The sequence below is a fragment of the Natator depressus genome, chromosome 3 (assembly GCF_965152275.1).
Source record: "Natator depressus isolate rNatDep1 chromosome 3, rNatDep2.hap1, whole genome shotgun sequence".
NCBI lineage: Eukaryota > Metazoa > Chordata > Testudines > Cheloniidae > Natator > Natator depressus.
Window position 1 is genome coordinate 119498173 of NC_134236.1, and position 16865 is coordinate 119515037.

Below are 16865 nucleotides of genomic sequence, written 5' to 3' on the forward strand. Positions count from 1 at the left end.
ATGGTTACACAAAAAGAGGACCTTCCTTGTTGTGGTAAGATCTTTTTAATATTTATTTTTGTGCTCTTACAGATGTCAGAGTTCATTCATGAAGAATTTTGCTCACACTAGGCCTTTACTGCAGCCGGAAAAAAAACCAAATTATTGCTTTATCAATATATTGTTTTAGGGCCAAATCCTTGTCCCTTTGAAATGTCATGGCAAAACTCCTGTGACTTGGCCCTCACTGGGATCAGGATTTGACTCTTAATGTACATTTTCCCCAAATACAAGTTTCATTTTGGAAAAGGTTAAAAGTCTCTGAAAAGAGAGGGAAGGATATTTCACATCTATATTGTATCCAGCTTGAAGTAAAATAATACGAACACAAGCCATATATTTTCTAGGTATTACATGTTTAGTGCTTATGTTTTATGTATATGGGGGTAAGTAGGATGTGGCCATATACCTGGGCACATGAAGACCCATACTATGAATGTATATAGGAAAGAAAGAAAAAGGGTCTGGATAATTTTACAGAGCTGATAATATTCAAAGCTGTGTAAATGAATGTAATGGGGATGATCAACTCCTGCTTCTGGGTGTAAGCTGATCTACTTACTGAAGGTTCTAGCCATACTATGGCTTGAATTGTGGTAGAAAAAACGTGATCAAAACTGATATCAAGTATGGTTTTACTAGACCTGTGCTTAACTGTTTAATATGGTGGCTGTTTGGTATAGCTGTAAGCAAATTTTTTTTTTTTAAAAACATCATGTTTTGCTGACCATTACTTAGCCGTCATTGCAGAAAATCACATTCAGCATTGTCAGCCAGGTTTGACTAAAACAATGTTTGGAAATGCAATCCTCCAAAATTAATCGGTAGAATAAATTAATAAGGTATTCTAGAAAGGCCTATGTATTAAAGCCCCTCTTAAGTGATGGACTTAATTACGTGCCTAATTTTGAGCATGCGAGTTATCCAGTTAAAGTCAATAGGACTATTAACATGTTTGAATTTAGGTACTTGCTTAAATATCTTGCTGAATCGGAGCCTAATTAGGGCTGACAAATACAGACGGTTACAGACTGTTACAAATACAGACGTTTTTGACCACAGTCTTAGTCTGTCATTGACACCTAAGGTCAAACTCATCCCTGATTATAACTACATTAAGGTCAGTGGAGTTCCACTAAGGATGAATTTGATTTTTTTTATGATTAAAGGCTAGTGCTAGCATATTTGTGGTAATGTCATTCAAAGTATGGTAAGTGTGCTTAACTGTCTCAATTTTAGCAGTAAAAATAAATGATACAGTATCTTTTTATAACAAAACATATTACGTGTGTGTGTGTGTGTGTGTGTATATATATATATATATATATATAAATAAAAATATCCTGTAAATAATCTCTTTTGGTCTTAAGCATATTACTTTTATTGCTGTGTGGTAAAGCTTTTCATGGTTATTGATGCTGCAGCCTATGATAAATGATGTCTTCGTATAGCAAATGTGTAAAATATTCCCTTTTTAATTTTTGAAAAGTTCATACCTAACAAAGACCAAAAAACCCCTCAACCCTCACCTTTTTTCATTTTAAATTTGGGGCTGGAATCACTCGTGGTACCTATAAAGCTCTAAATATAATGCTGTATGCATGAATGTTTTCTTGCTGCCTGCCACAATGTTAGCTTAGCTTAGTTCTAAATCAGGGGTCTCAAAGTCCTGGCCCGTGGGCCATCTGCGGCCCACGGAGGAGAGACACATGCAGCCATGCTGCCAGCAATGTCTGCTGCATGCGCGGCCCACCGCAGCTCCCATTGGCTGGAGGAAAGGGATGGAGATACCATCACTAGTTGCTGGGCAAAGTCAGCCATGGAGGCAGCGTCACTTTTTTCCACAATGTATATAAACAAGTCAAAATACCGAACACAACTATCTGATGCATGCCTTGCTGCAATCCTGAAGGTTTCAACTGCTCAGCTCCTGAGGCCAAACGTCAATGAACTGACAGAACTGAAGCGTTGCCAGGTATCTGGCAAACACTGAAAACTGTCTGGCATGCAAAGAATTGTATAAAGTTGTATGACAGTTTTATTATTTCTAAGAAATTCAAAATAAAAAATACAATATAAAAGTTTTCTTTTCTCAACACCATCTTCAGCGACATTATTGGCCAGCTGGGAGGATTTGAGGACTGGCACTGGCCTCAGGTAACTGAGTTTGAGGCACCTGTTCTAAATAAAAAGGAATCCAAAGATTGTTTCCTTCCTCATCGATCATGCTAATCATATCATATATGTTATATAAACCCATGTAGCCTGAGGACTCTGGGTCTGAGTCTTGGGTTAGCATGATTTGTGTGAAGACAGAAAGAAAGTGGAGGTAGACTTAAGCCTGAATTCAAACCCTGGGTTTATGTTGCACTGTAGACATACTCTTAGTATCTCAGGAGCATGTTGCTATAATATTAAATCTAGTAATTATCAGGATCTGTTAAAGAGGCTTTATCTGTTTTATGAATAGTCTCTTACGCTTGAACTATGACAAATTCAGCTCAATGAGAGCTATCAGTTTTCAAACAAAAAACTTCAAGGTTGTAAATATATATATCCATAAGATTCTAACAGGCTTTTACTGTTGTAATAGTTTTTTAAAAAATTAAGGCAGGAGATTATAAATTACATTGGAGAAAAAATAGTTTTTAAATCTGAAAATTAAAGATACTTGCTCAGTATATTCATAAACCTTTTTCCTAAAGATGCAGATATATATAGTAACTATCTTAACATACAATTTCTGTGTTCTTTCAGAAGTGGGTGCTGAAACATAAGTTTGTCAGGACCCTGTTTATATTATAAATATTTGTAACTGTATTTATTAGATGAATAGCATGTTTGCAACTGTAATAGTATTACTGTTTCATACTTCAGGGTAGTCCTAGACCTTTCTATGCTCATCCAAGTTGTAACTGCAGGCATCATTTGAAGAAAACATAGCTGCACAGGTGGCCCTGACACTGAAATTTAATTAAAACAATTCTGTTTATGATGCAAGAGTCAGAAAATCTGTTTCACTCTACCATAGCTCTTTTGGTTCTGCTTGGCTGACAGTAAAACTTACATTTTGTCACTAAAGTAATCAGATTTTATTGTGAATACACAATGAGGGCAGTTCTTTGAGTAAGAAGGCACCATTTTAACCACATGCGCTTCTCAGCATATATCTGCACTTCAGAAGCATTTAAAATACAAAATTGATCCTTAAAAATTATTAACCTAGCCAGTGCTTTAGCTTCTGGAGTAATAAATGTTCTTGTCCTAAATAATCTCAACTATCACTTTGCCAGATGGCAAGCAAAGACTTCTTTGTAAACAAATTTTAAGCTACAACAGCTGCATTAAAATATCACTACGTGTTTGATTTTAAACTCTCAAAAAGCAAGATGAGTGAAATACTCTCCTGAATGTACTCCATTATACCATGGTATTTAAGGGTCTCAGAACAATGAGTGATCTTGTTTGCCATATATGCCAAGTGCTCTAATGATAGGTAGAATGTTGGTGTGTATTGTATAAATGTCTAGTTCGGGCATTAAATTCAGCCTGAACGCTGCATTTCTTTGTCTTAATAATTAAAGACTTAAAAACGCTTCTAAAAGCAAAACCTCCCTTTTAAAGTGATTACAGCAATTTGCAAGAGGGCCATTTTTCATTTATAGATGTGAACTAAAAAATCCTCGAGCTCTTTCCCCAGTTGAAAATGACTTTAGTCACCTCTGTTAAATGAGTTAGTGGTTAGTCCAGTTCTTAGTGAACAAATGTACACATCACAAGAAACTCCATGAAGAGCAAGCCTATTTTTGAGGGACCAGCGAAATGGAGTCTGTGCTTGAATAGATTTTTGTGTTACTCAGTCTTGGATATCGTACATGAAGTAAATATTAAAGGTGCTGGCTAGGCTGAAGAGTGTGGGATTTTGGCTTTTGTGGTACAGAAGCTGTGGTGGCTAGATCTTTTTTTTTTTTTTTTTAAACAATTAGCTGTGTGGGGTTTTTTTTCCATTTTTGTGATGCATTGTATTTTGAGTTATTTGCCTAGATATTCAGAGTCTGGGAGAGAGAGAGACTGTTTTTAAGCTTTCTAAATCTACAAAAATATATGTAAATGTTAAAGAAACTGGATTTAAAATGACAGTAATGTGCCTATCCAATATCTGGCAAGAGAATTTAAATTATTGTTCTAATGTTTAATTATTTCCCTGTTAGATATTGCAAATGGCTCCAGTTCAGGAGGATACCGTCCACCTCCCAGAACAAAAGAAGTAATCATCAATGGACAGACAGTGAAACTGAAATACTGTTTCACTTGCAAGATTTTCCGCCCACCTCGTGCCTCACATTGCAGCCTTTGTGATAACTGCGTAGGTGAGTATAAAGAAAACTTACATGTTCAGTTTTTGTCATTTTTTCATTAAAGTGCTTTTAGAGGGCAGGATAGTCTTCCTATGAATACATAGGGTGGTGTGCTTAAAGAGACCAGCCTCACATGGTTATAAAATCATCGAGAAGGTCACTAGCTAACACAATTATCCTGCTTCCTACCAGCTAATATGAGGATTTTGGAGGAGGGTAGATGTAGCCTCCTGGAAGTTTCAACCATGTAGCAGTTTTGAGGGGGGAAATTAGGGCTCATCTACACTGCTATTTAGCTACCATTGTAGTTGCACCAGTGCAAACCTCTAGTTTAAAGACATGGTCTCATCTGAGGTAAACTACACCAGTGCAATTCACATTGTACTAGTGTAAATTACATCTACACTTGAGGTTTGCTCTGGTAGAGCTAAACTGGAGGCTAAAATCCCATTGCAGACAGACTAAGTGCTTTTCTGCACTGCAGCACAGCCACAGTTCTGTAGCTATGCCACTATAGTGCTGTAGTGTAGACACCTCAGCGATGGAAGGGTTTTTTCCTGTCGCTATAGGTATCCACCTCCCTGAGTAGCAGTAGCTAGATCAACTAAAGCATTCTTCCGTCAATGTAGCTGTGTCTACAATGGGGGTTTTGGACCTCTGAGCACCATAGCTGTGTTGATATACATTTTAAGTGTAGATGAGGCATAACTGAGATTACATTTCACACTGGTATAGTTACACTGATGTTGCTGCACCAGTGCATGCCCCTAGTTCAAATGCACTAGAACAATGTAAAAATTACTTGCATCGAGTGCTTCTTACTCTAGTTCAGGGGTTCCCAAACTTGGTTCACGGCTTGTTCAGGGTAAGCCCCTGGCAGGCCGTGAGACACTTTGTTTACCTGAGCATCTGCAAGTACCATGGGCCACCACTTCCTACAGCTCCCATTGGCCGGGAATGGCGAACTGCGGACACTGGGAGCTGCGAGGAGCCGTACCTGCGGATGCTCAGGTAAACAAAGTGTCTCGCGGCCCACCAGGGGCTTACCCTGAACAAGCCACGGACCAAGTTTTGGAACCCCTGCTCTAGTTTGAACCTGGGGTAAACTACAGTGATGCAGGTCACTTCTCACATTGGGCAGTGCAACTACACTAGGGATTTGCATCACTGGTGGGAGGGAAAAAAACAGTGCCTTGGCGTTAACCCCCCATGAAAATGAAGGTTGGTGACCTACACCTCCTTTGAAGGCAAATCCTGGTCCTTTCTTTGCCACTCATTGAGAGAGAACCACTGGCATTCCACAGCACAAGGGATGCAGCAATTTTTGGGGAGCCCATGTAGATTATTTGCCCATCTTTTGTGCTGGAGAGCCAAGATCTTCAGGGAATTCCCTGCATCCAACACAACAGGAGTGTGTAGGGATGGAATGGATTGGTCATCTGCTACAGTTAGTCTGCTTATGTCACAGGTACAAGCATCACAGCGTGCTCAGCCTTGAGTCTGGAGTAGTTGCCACAGGGCACTTCTGCTGTCTTGGCTAAACTGTAATGAGGGTGAGGAGTTTCTTTTCCTGTTGCAATTTCAAAGTAATTGGCTTGTGCTATGCTCTGCAGCCAGGTTATGATCTGTAGACAGTTCACATCTTCACAGTTCCAGCCTGTCTGCAGACTCAAGATGATGACACAATATCCTTTACACTCAGTTTACGTTTGGAAATTTGTCTCCTCTAAGGTAATGGCTAGAAACTTAATTTTGCTTTGATATCCACAGAAATTTGATGGTTAAGTCTTCACTCAGAGAAAATTTCCTACTTAGCATTCGCTTGCCAATGGCAATGTCAGGCCCTGATTATATTTTAAAATAGTAAACTGAAATAACGTTAGGTTTCAGAGTAGCAGCCGTGTTAGTCTGTATTCGCAAAAAGAAAAGGAGTACTTGTGGCACCTTAGAGACTAACCGATTTATTTGAGCATAAGCTTTCGTGAGCTGTAGCTCACGAAAGCTTATGCTCAAATAAATCGGTTAGTCTCTAAGGTGCCACAAGTACTCCTTTTCTTTTTTTGAAATAATGTTTTGATCCTCTCTTCTGTACATCCTGCCTTTTTTCTGGAGATTGTTCCTTGAAGGGTAAGTAAGTGTGGTTGACTACTTTTTATTTTTAACCACTATTCAAACCGGTGTAGTTTTGCAGTGTAATTAGAATACATTTGGGGTTTAATGTGGCTGATTAACACACTGGTGATCCTGAACCTTGTGCAGTCAAGAAAATAATGTAGAAAGCAGATGTCTCCAGCTCAGAAATGCAATTGCAGCATGTAGCAGTGATCCTTTTCAGTATAAATCAATCACTGGAAGAATTATACATTCACATTTAGAGAATATCCATATAGTGAATTCTAAGCTGAGTGTGGAAAGGTAGCCTTTGGTCTTCATATAATGAATAGATGCCTACAGGCAGTTTCTTTGGTAAATAAATCAATCTGTTAGATGTTATGGTAAAAATTCTATCTATTAATAGGAGAAAAAATTTTCCTGATATTAAAATTGGAATTCTTAAATAAACAGAGGTCAATTTTAAGCTAAAATCTCTTTTTATAAAAGCCAACTTTTATTGACCGTAGGACAAATAGGAATGTTTCTCTGATTTTCAAATTAGAATTGAAACATTTTTAGGCAGATGTTACCCATGCAGTGTTTGCAATCCATACATTGTGCTGCTGTTTGAGACCCTGACAGCGAAACTGAAGTGACATGGGGGGTTTGCTAAATAAGTGAAATATACTATTTCCACTTTCCAAACTCAGAAATGCGCCGGGGGGAGGGGAATAGGCATAAACAGGAGAAATGCTTGGTTTTTTTTATTTCATTTTTTAAATCTAAAGTGGTGTTTTTAACAGAGGTTATTTTATAATCTGACAGCATCATTTTTATACTAAAAGGATACCTGCCATTTTAAGTATGAGAGAGATGCAAAGTCTGATCAGTAGTGGAATAAGAAGTTAATTTTAAACAAAGCTGTCTCCCTCTAATGTCTGCATTCAAGCAACAGATATGAAACCACTATGAACATTTCCTAGAATATATCTGTGCAAGTGACTCATAATCAATAATTTTATCCAACAAATGTAGCCTCCTCTTTTGCTCATGAAATAGGTGCAAGAGGATTTGATTTTTCTGTAATGTAGACTCCATTTACAATTATTTGGTGACTATTTTTGCAATAAAAAAAAATTTCTATGGATTGATTGCAAACAATTTTCTGCATATGTTTGCTATTCATTTTTTTGCTATGGAAACTGTCATGATTAGCTGTGATTTTAGTAACAGAAGTTGCATGGTATTGTTTTTGTTCCCTGTTTGGATGTTGTGATGCTCCCCGGAGGTACACAGAGTTGAGGCACCTTGCTACTACCTGCTGTTAGTGTGAGGAAGCCTTGTCTGAGCCTGCTGACTCCACTGGCAACAGGCAACACAAGCACTCCCCTCCAGGCCTACGCAGGCCCTGCTCTCTCACTCGCTCTCTCTCTCCAGGTTAGTGATAGGCACACTCCAGCCCCCATGCATCACCCTGGAGTGTTCTGGCCTCTGTTCCACAGGACATTAACAGATTCAGAAGAACCACCATACTGGGTCAGACCAATGGTCCATCTAGCCCAGTAGCCTGTCTTCTGACCACGTCCAGTGCCAGGTGTTTCAGAGGGAATGAACAGAACAGGGCAATTTCGAGTGATCCATTCCCTGTTGTCCAGTCCCAGCTTCTGGCATTCGGAGGTTTAGGGACATCCAGGGCATGGGGTTGTGTCCCTGAGCATCTTGGCTAATAGCTGTTCATGGACTTATCCTCCATAAATTTATCTAATTCTTTTTTTAACCTAGTTATATTAGCTGTTTCCAAAGAAGCAGTACACACCAGCTTACCAGTTTCACCTCAGATCATTGGTCTTAAATGTGTTTATAGTGAAATCCAAGTAAAAGTTTATTAAATAAAGTATAGAGAGCCAAATGATAGCAAATAGAAATATTAGGGGGAAATGATCACATAAAATAAAACCATAAGACACATTTTAGAACCTAGACTTAATTAACTAGGTAATTTCATTTCTGATAGAGCAATGCTCACCCAAAATCCTTCCAGCATTTTGCAGCCAAGCTTGGCTGTGATAGTCTGTTCATGAGAGAAGTCATGCCGTCAGTTTGTCTCCTCAATAAAAGATCCTGGGTGTCTGTATGCACCCCCAGATATATCAAAACAATCCATTGTCTTTCATAAGCAGGACACCACCTTGATAGTGGTTTTTTCCTGAGCATATTCCATTTCAGGAGTTTTAGAACAGTTGTACAATTTTAGGGGAAAGTGAAGGAGGGAGGGGGTAGGAAAGAGGAGACACAGGCATTGCCATGCATTCTACTTACTGTGCTAAATTAGCACAACAGAATTCTTATAGGGTCTGATTCAACCACCACTGAAGTTAATGAAAAAACTCCCATTGACTTTGGAGGAGCTGGATCAGGCCCTTAAAGATCATCAGTTTCACATGAAGATGACACCAAAAATACTAATAAATCTAAGACTGAAGGATAAATGAAGAATATAAATAAAGCAGATCTTCAGTCCTAAAATAGAAATTGCCAAAGGAAATGCACTTATGCTGCCAATCCTAATTGATTTCATTTTATGCTGCTTTGATTTCCGACATCTTTATAAACTGCCAGGACCTGAAGAAGAGCTCTGTGTAAACTGGAAAGCTTACCTCTTTCACCAACAGACGTTGGTCCAATAAAAGATATTACTTCACCCACCTTGTCTCTCTAATATCCTGTGACCAATATGGCTACAACAACCCTGCAAACAGGAATATTTCTGTTACTTTCATGATTTTGAGGGATGCCAGGAAGAATAAATATTTCCTTTAGAAATACAAAATATCCTCATTTGTGTTCCCTTTTCTTGGTAAATTTATTTTTATTTTTATTTACAAGTTGACCTTTTTTTTCTTTTTCTTTTTTTAGCAAACAGTAGTAAATTTTAAAATTAGAGCTGCGAGAAGTTAGGTTATTTCTTTGCGGACACTGGAATAAGACTTGAAATGTGATAGTCAAATCCATTTTTAAAAAAAATTCAGAACAGTCACTTGGGAAAACAAAAAAAATCTAATGACACTCACAAATGGAGAAGAAATTATCACTTCTAATTAAGTTTGTGAAAGAGTGAAAATATTAGTGTCTTCAACATATAAAGAGTTATTTCAAAGAGAATATTAAAGTATAATGCATGTGATCCAGGGGACACAGCTTTTTCAGCTGTCTTAGTGGACCTACTCATTGAGACCTGAGATGAAAAAAAGGGAAGAAATGATTTAGGGGAGAGCAAACGATACAGTCAAAAACAGGAGTGTGCTAGAGTGAAAGTTCTGAGTGATTTTTTCCTGCTAATAGAATCATAGAAGATTAGGGTTTGGAAGAGACCTCAGGAGGTCATCTAGTCCAACCCCCTTCTCAAAGTAGGACCAACCCCAACTAAATCATCCCAGCCAGGGCTTTGTTAAGCTGGGCCTCAAAAACCTCTAAGGATGGAGATTCCACCACCTCCCTAGGTAGCCCATTCCAGTGCTTCACCACCCTCCTAGTGAAATAGTTTTTCTTAATATCCAACCTAGACCTCCCCCACTGAAACTTGAGACCATTGCTCCTTGTTCTGTCATTTGCCATCCCTGAGAACAGCCTAGCTCCATCCTCTTTGGAGCCCCCCCTTCAGATAGTTGAAGGCTGCTATCAAATCCCCCCTCACTCTTCTCTTCTGCAGACTAAATAATCTCAGTTCCCTCAGCCTCTCCTCAATAGACTCTCCCTTTCTGCTTAAATCATTCCTGCCATAGAAAACTTATCCCAGGCAATTATAAAATTACTTCAGTAGATGAGTTGTTTCTGGATTGGACCTGATTTCACCAAATCATTCTTTTAAAAGTACAATGTATAAACATTTCCAACAATTTGCCAAGTGGGGGGGTTCACATGAAATGTTTTTTTTTAAATAGTTTCCCTGGTTATACACCACTGTTCCAGGCGCAAGAAAGGAAAACTGGGAGTGACTTGTTAAAATAGTCACAGCACATAACTGATTGATTAAAAAATAAGGGATGGGTATCAGAAATATTTTCTGTAGAAACCTCTCACAGGTTCTCCTTCTTGTAGTGGGTGTGTCAGGTTTGCCAGATGGCATCAGCTTCCTGCACTGAAAGTACGAGTTATTTAGAACAGGTTGATCAGTAGTAGTAGTATAAAGCTTTTAAAATGTTCGTATGCTGTGGCTGTTTGGGAGTTAGAATAATTTGTATAAAGCTTTATGGTCCAGTATAGCTGACACTTGTGTATGTTACTTGATTCTGTTTCACTATGCATTAATACTCTAACATCACCTTTAATGAACCATTGGTTGAAAAATGTTTGTTTACGTCATTAACTGGAAAGACAAATGGGACGTACAAATAAAAATAAAAGTAGATCCTTCTGCAGTGCAATAGTCAGCTATAAATCAATGGTCCCGCTTTTCAACTGTAGTTGGACTATGTAGAAAAGGTTTTTTTGTTAAAAGGGGAGACTTTGGCTAGCTAACACTATATCATAATTGAGAACTCTCCTTTTCAGGAGCCAAAAAATTTAGGATATGACTAGCAACATCCTTATAATGGGCCTTTCAGGGATCTGTCCCCATCAGCTGCTGCATGGAAAGTACACACACACAAGTCCAGTCCTTTCAACAGGGGCGCTCTGTGTCAGTCTAGCAATGGCTAGCTTTCAGCCCTCTAGCCAAGGCTTTCTGGTGATTTCTGCCCTTTTTGGAGTTCCAAGTGAAACAATTAATCAATCCAAGATCAGCAAAACAGGTAAAACAAAAGGGTGAAAGGGGCAACCTGTAGTCAGTTTCAGTTCAGCCCCTTTTCAGAGGGGCCCAGCCCAGGATGGGCCAGAGTCCACTCCAGATTTCACTGGGTGTCCAGCACGAGTTATAGGATTTGGTCCCTTTCCCCTTTTTTCGGGCAGGGTCTGTGTTCCCTTCCTGTGAGGACAGAGGCTCCGCTAGCTACCAGCTATTTTCATGGGAGCTGGGAAGCTCAAGAGCCTGCTCCATTCCTAGGGCTGCCCACTGAGTGGAGCTTCCTTCTCTATTGCTGACATGACTTGCAGGTGCTGTGGGGCAGGGCTTCTCCAAGCCAAAGCAGCCCCTTAACCCCTCTGATTCTGGTGCAGTTTATACACCTCATCACATGCCCTCTACTCTAGTGTCTGTCTCCCAAGTGAAAATCAAAATCTCAATAGGTTAGTGGCATAATTTTCCTCAATTATTTCCCTAAGGCAGTTGGGGCTATGTATGTGTTTTGTTTAATTTCCTTCTCTAGCTCCTCTTCAGCTCTTTTTCCTCATCTTCCTTTTTCTTTCTTTATCTTTGCTCGTTTTAATTACAGCTGTGCTAGTGCCAAGTTGAAGAAAGTAAGTTTTGCACTTAGTTTTGAGGGCCGAGTCACTGAGTACTCTTAATCACGTTTTCGGTTTTCTTAAGGGTTTGCTGTTCAGTCGACCCAGGACTGAGCTCATCAGCTCTGCTCTTTTTGGCAGAAAATGAAATGGACAGCAGTTCATTCTGGGCTTCACCTGGACATCAGCTGCCTTCCTTTTGTATACCCACTAAGGTATATTGTCTTTTGGGGTATTTTGAAAACCCCAGAAAGAAAATGCAAGCTACCAGATGCACAGATGAGTCTGGCTGACTACCTTTTATTAATGATTTTGTTTATGGTGGTATCCACTGTAGCTAAACAGTTTCTAGACATGTAGAGAGGGTGGTCAAAGAACTTGCAATCTAGGGAAAGACGGACAAAAACAAGGAGTTGGTTAGGGAAGAGGAGCAACAAAAAGGGATTTTTATACAAATTAATAAGATTCACTGTAAGCAGCATCAGAAGACTGTCTTTAAGAGGGGTTTAAAAGTATAATGTTCTTATAGATTAACTCAGGGAGGCCATACTATGTACAGAGGAGACCATGTAGAAGAAAGTACAAAGGTGATTGTGGGAGAGGCTCACAAATATGTGGACATGGTTAAGAAAGTTGGTGGAGTGAAGGGTGTGTGTGGAAGGTAACAGAAAACTTGACGAGAAGATAATTAGGAAGGGATAGAGTATTTTATTGAGCTTTGGGGTTGGTGATCAAATGCTTACATTTGATACGTTGCTGTTGGGGAGACAGTGGAGGGATTAAAAGAAGTGAGGTGATCATATCGATAGGCAACAAGTGTTACCCGGGGTTCTTTCAACCCAAAGCTCCTGGTAATGTTTACTCTGTGCGAGGTGGTGTCAGGAAATAAATCAGGGCAGACATGGCCATCCGACTGATAGATGGCTGGCACAAACAGGACAACACAAGTGCTTTCACTTAAAGTTAAATTTTACTTCGTCTCAAGCACTTACACACGTCTGCCACAGGTTAGTAAAACACCCCCGACCGTCGATAATTACCGAAGCTGAGTGTGGCTCTCAAGTGGCACAGCAGCAGCCTGTCTGCTGGTGGGGAACACAAGATGCATCCAATGGGAAAGTCTAGTCCCGAAGAGTCCCACAACCTCAAACTTTTCCCCCTTATTTTATACATTAGTAACACAATGACATGTCCCCTAAAGGAAACTTGTGAAGCAAGCAGTTTCAATGGTCAAGCAAGAGGTTTTCTTCTGATTATTGATTAACCAGGTGAGGTTTTTTCCCAGAGTTTGCAGCCTTGAGACCCTGTTAGACACATTCCTGAGGGCACATCCTGCTCTTCTAAAATGCATGGATCAGCAACTTCAACACAATTCTTATCAGGAAGAACGTGGGGTCAAGCTGCCCTTTCTGTGGCACCCCAAACCCCCTTCCCTCCTCCCTGGGTCAAGCTGAGGCTGCTGCATGGCCACTTTACGGTCTGCTGACTTGGCTGCTTTTAACAATAAGCAATAGTGGGCTCAGGCACTTCACTGGTTTGCCAAAATCTCCCCATACACAAGGACTTTAGAAATTGCATTTTGTAAGGAATGAAGGGGAATAAACCCTTAATTGTTAGAAATGGCTGCAAGGTGTATTGCAGTAATACCCCATTTCTCTAGACTTCCATTTTCTCCCTCCCAGCCCCTGCTTCTCCACCTCGTCATTTGAATTTTGGCTATGGTGCATGTTGTAGTTGGAAGTTGTATTGGATAATGCACAAACGCATATTTGGACTCGCAGTGGTATGTATAATGGGGAGATTTTCAAAGGCACAGGCCTTAGGCACCTAGCGGCTTTTGAACTCCTGCTGACTGCCAATGTGGGCTGGGCTCCTAATTGCCATTTGTGCCTTTGAAAATTTTACCCTTAATGTACTGGCAGATAAAGGGATTTTGGTTATTAATTGCAGATATTTGTTAGAAGCAGTAGTGTGGGAAGTGTGCAATGTAATTATTATATTGTATTTTATATATGTTGACATTTCATGACTATGAAACTACCCAGAGCAATGGCTGGATGTTTCCCCATAAATTGATAAATACTTTTATTGATAAAATTAAACATCTTTGTCTAGATTTGGTTTTTAAAATATCATTTGTGCAAAAAAGCATTATTCTGTAAGGTAACTTTCTGCCATTATCTATTAAAGATGGACTGTTTACTTTGTGGACCGTTTACTCCACAAGTGATCTTATTACATTACTTGTGTATGTGGCTTATATCTGTGGGATGGCACATCGACTGGCATCTAAGTTGCTCCTAGTTTTAAAATATCTACCGAGCATCCCCGTTGTAGCTCTTTCTGAATTACTTCTTCTTGTAGTCATGCAAAACACCCAAATATATTCTCATTAATAGAATCCCATTTTTCACAAAATTACTTTGCTGGTTTAGGTCACATCACTTTTTAAGGCTTTGCATAGACTTGTTTAGTCATGCAGAGGGTATCACAGATACTTATCTTTGGCACCTACAAAAAAAAAATTTAATGAATGTTCAGCACCCTGAACGCTTTTGCAGGGGGTGGTTTATAAATGAAATTATTACTTTATTTATTCACTGAATCTACTCTAGAGGCCAAAAGACTGAATTATTTTCTTTTCATCTGTAGTAAACATACTGAGATGCCTAAACTCGGTGGCTTTAAAGATCCATTGTCTGTTGTCCCCCACAGATGTTGCAAATCTGTGTCCACATCCAGAGAAATTTAATTAGCAGTCACTTTTTGTTTAATTTATTATTGGTTTCCACACAAATTTCATGACAAAATCTTTATTATTCTTTTGTAAAGACAATGAATTTCATACTAGTGTACATTATGTACTTAAGTTGTATAAGGTTCAGTATTTCTTAAGTGAAATTTACCAGTTAAGGATCTAGTCTAGTCAGTCTTACTCATGTGAGTAAATATTCTTCATGTGCATAGTCACTCTGAAGTCAATGGGACGAATGACATGAGATAAGAATAGCTCACAGGAGTAAGGTATGAAGGATCGGATACAAAGATTGTGGTTAAAATAGTCTAAATTATAAAGACTTGTGACATTATTAGACAGGATTTAATCCAGCACTATTGTGTTTATTTTCCTTTGTGTACATCAATCTCATTAGGATCCTGGAGAAAACAGACAAATTCTGTATTTAAGAAGCGCTTACAAAGAGTATTTATTTAGGGGTTTTTTATTTTACTACTTTTATTGATGTTTCAAGAGGAAACAAAAGCGACAAGTACAAATTTCCATGCAAAGTACAAAGTCTGTAATCCTGAATAGATGTAGTCATACACTGACATCATAATCCTACAAAGAGCCATAGTTGTAAATATTACAAAGCGTGCGCAGATGTCTTAGATCTCAAAATAATTAGCCAGTTTTACATCCAAGACAATGGATCTTGTGTCTTCTGTCATACTGCAACTATCCATAGTAACTTTGATCAATGCGAGGTGAGCTGTTGGTTATAACTAAGTGCTTGTCTACACTGCCCTGCAGTTCATACTACAGGGGTATGAATATCTGCGCTCACCAAAGTGGTGCAGTGTAGTGACCCAGTGTCATAAATATAAAGGGAAGGGTAAACCCCTTTAAAATCCCTCCTGGCCAGAGGAAAACTCCTCTCACCTGTAAAGGGTTAAGAAGCTAAAGGTAACCTCGCTGGCACCTGACCAAAATGACCAATGAGGAGACAAGATACTTTCAAAAGCTGGGAGGTGGGAGAGAAACAAAGGGTCTGCGTGTCTGTTGGTATGCTGCTTTTGTCGGGGATAGACCAGAAATGGAGTCTTAGAACTTTTAGTAAGTAATCTAGCTAGTTATGTGTTAGACTATGATTTCTTTAAATGGCTGAGAAAAGAATTGTGCTGAATAGAATAACTATTTCTGTCTGTGTATCTTTTTTGTAACTTAAGGTTTTGCCTAGAGGGATTCTCTATGTTTTGAATCTAATTACCCTGTAAGGTATCTACCATCCTGATTTTACAGAGGGGATTTCTTTACTTCTATTTACTCCTATTTCTATTAAAAGTCGTCTTGTAAGAAAACTGAATGCTTTTTCATTGTTCTCAGATCCAAGGGTTTGGGTCTGTGGTCACCTATGCAAATTGGTGAGGCTTTTTATCCAACATTTCCCAGGGAAGGGGGGGGGGTGCAAGTGTTGGGAGGATTGTTCATTGTTCTTAAGATCCAAGGGTCTGGGTCTGTAGTCACCTAGGCAAATTGGTGAGGCTTTTTACCAAACCTTGTCCAGGAAGTGGGGTACAAGGTTTTGGGAAGTATTTTGGGGGGAAAGACGTTTCCAAACAGCTCTTCCCCAGTAGCCAGTATTTGTTTGGTGGTGGTAGCGGCCAATCCAAGGACAAAGGGTGGAATATTTTGTACCTTGGGGAAGTTTTGACCTAAGCTGGTAAAGATAAGCTTAGGAGGTTTTCATGCAGGTCCCCACATCTGTACCCTAGCGTTCAGAGTGGGGGAGGAACCTTGACACCCCGTATGGATGCTATGAGTGTGAACTAAAAAGTTCCTAGTTCTAAAGTGGATTGATTTAAATCAGGGCTGTTTAAATCATGATTTAAATCACTGAGGAAAGCCTCAATTTCAATAATCAATTTAAATCAACTTTTCCGTTTGTACTTCCGTTATTTTCTAAAGAAAGGTGCATTCTCACTTGTTGATATAACCATTAAAACATGTTGATTTACAACTAAACGGAGCCTTTACACTAGATTTGGTACATCTTTTGGCTACCTAGAAGGGTACACGATACATTTATTTAAGAAAATATAAAGCTTAATATTTTCAGATTCTTGGTAAGTGTACATTTATAGTATGTTAGAAAATGGTGAATGATATTGTTTATTTACTAGATAATTAACTTTTTGCTTTTGTGTCAAGCTGCAGTAGAATGGGAACTGAAATTTAAACACACAAAACAGCATATAAAATTCCTTTTTATTAAA

The 16865-nt window shown here is 39.0% G+C and overlaps 1 protein-coding gene across 5 annotated transcripts in view; it reads left to right on the top strand.

The window, feature by feature from the left end:
• The window catches only part of ZDHHC14 (zDHHC palmitoyltransferase 14), a 160357-nt gene that overhangs the window by 90313 nt on the left and 53179 nt on the right, over window positions 1–16865 (top strand). For all 5 annotated transcript variants that reach the window (XM_074948683.1, XM_074948681.1, XM_074948680.1 and 2 more), the window contains exon 3: window positions 4251–4409. In XM_074948683.1, the coding sequence (XP_074804784.1) occupies window positions 4251–4409 (159 nt within the window). The remainder of the gene's footprint in view (window positions 1–4250; window positions 4410–16865) is intronic.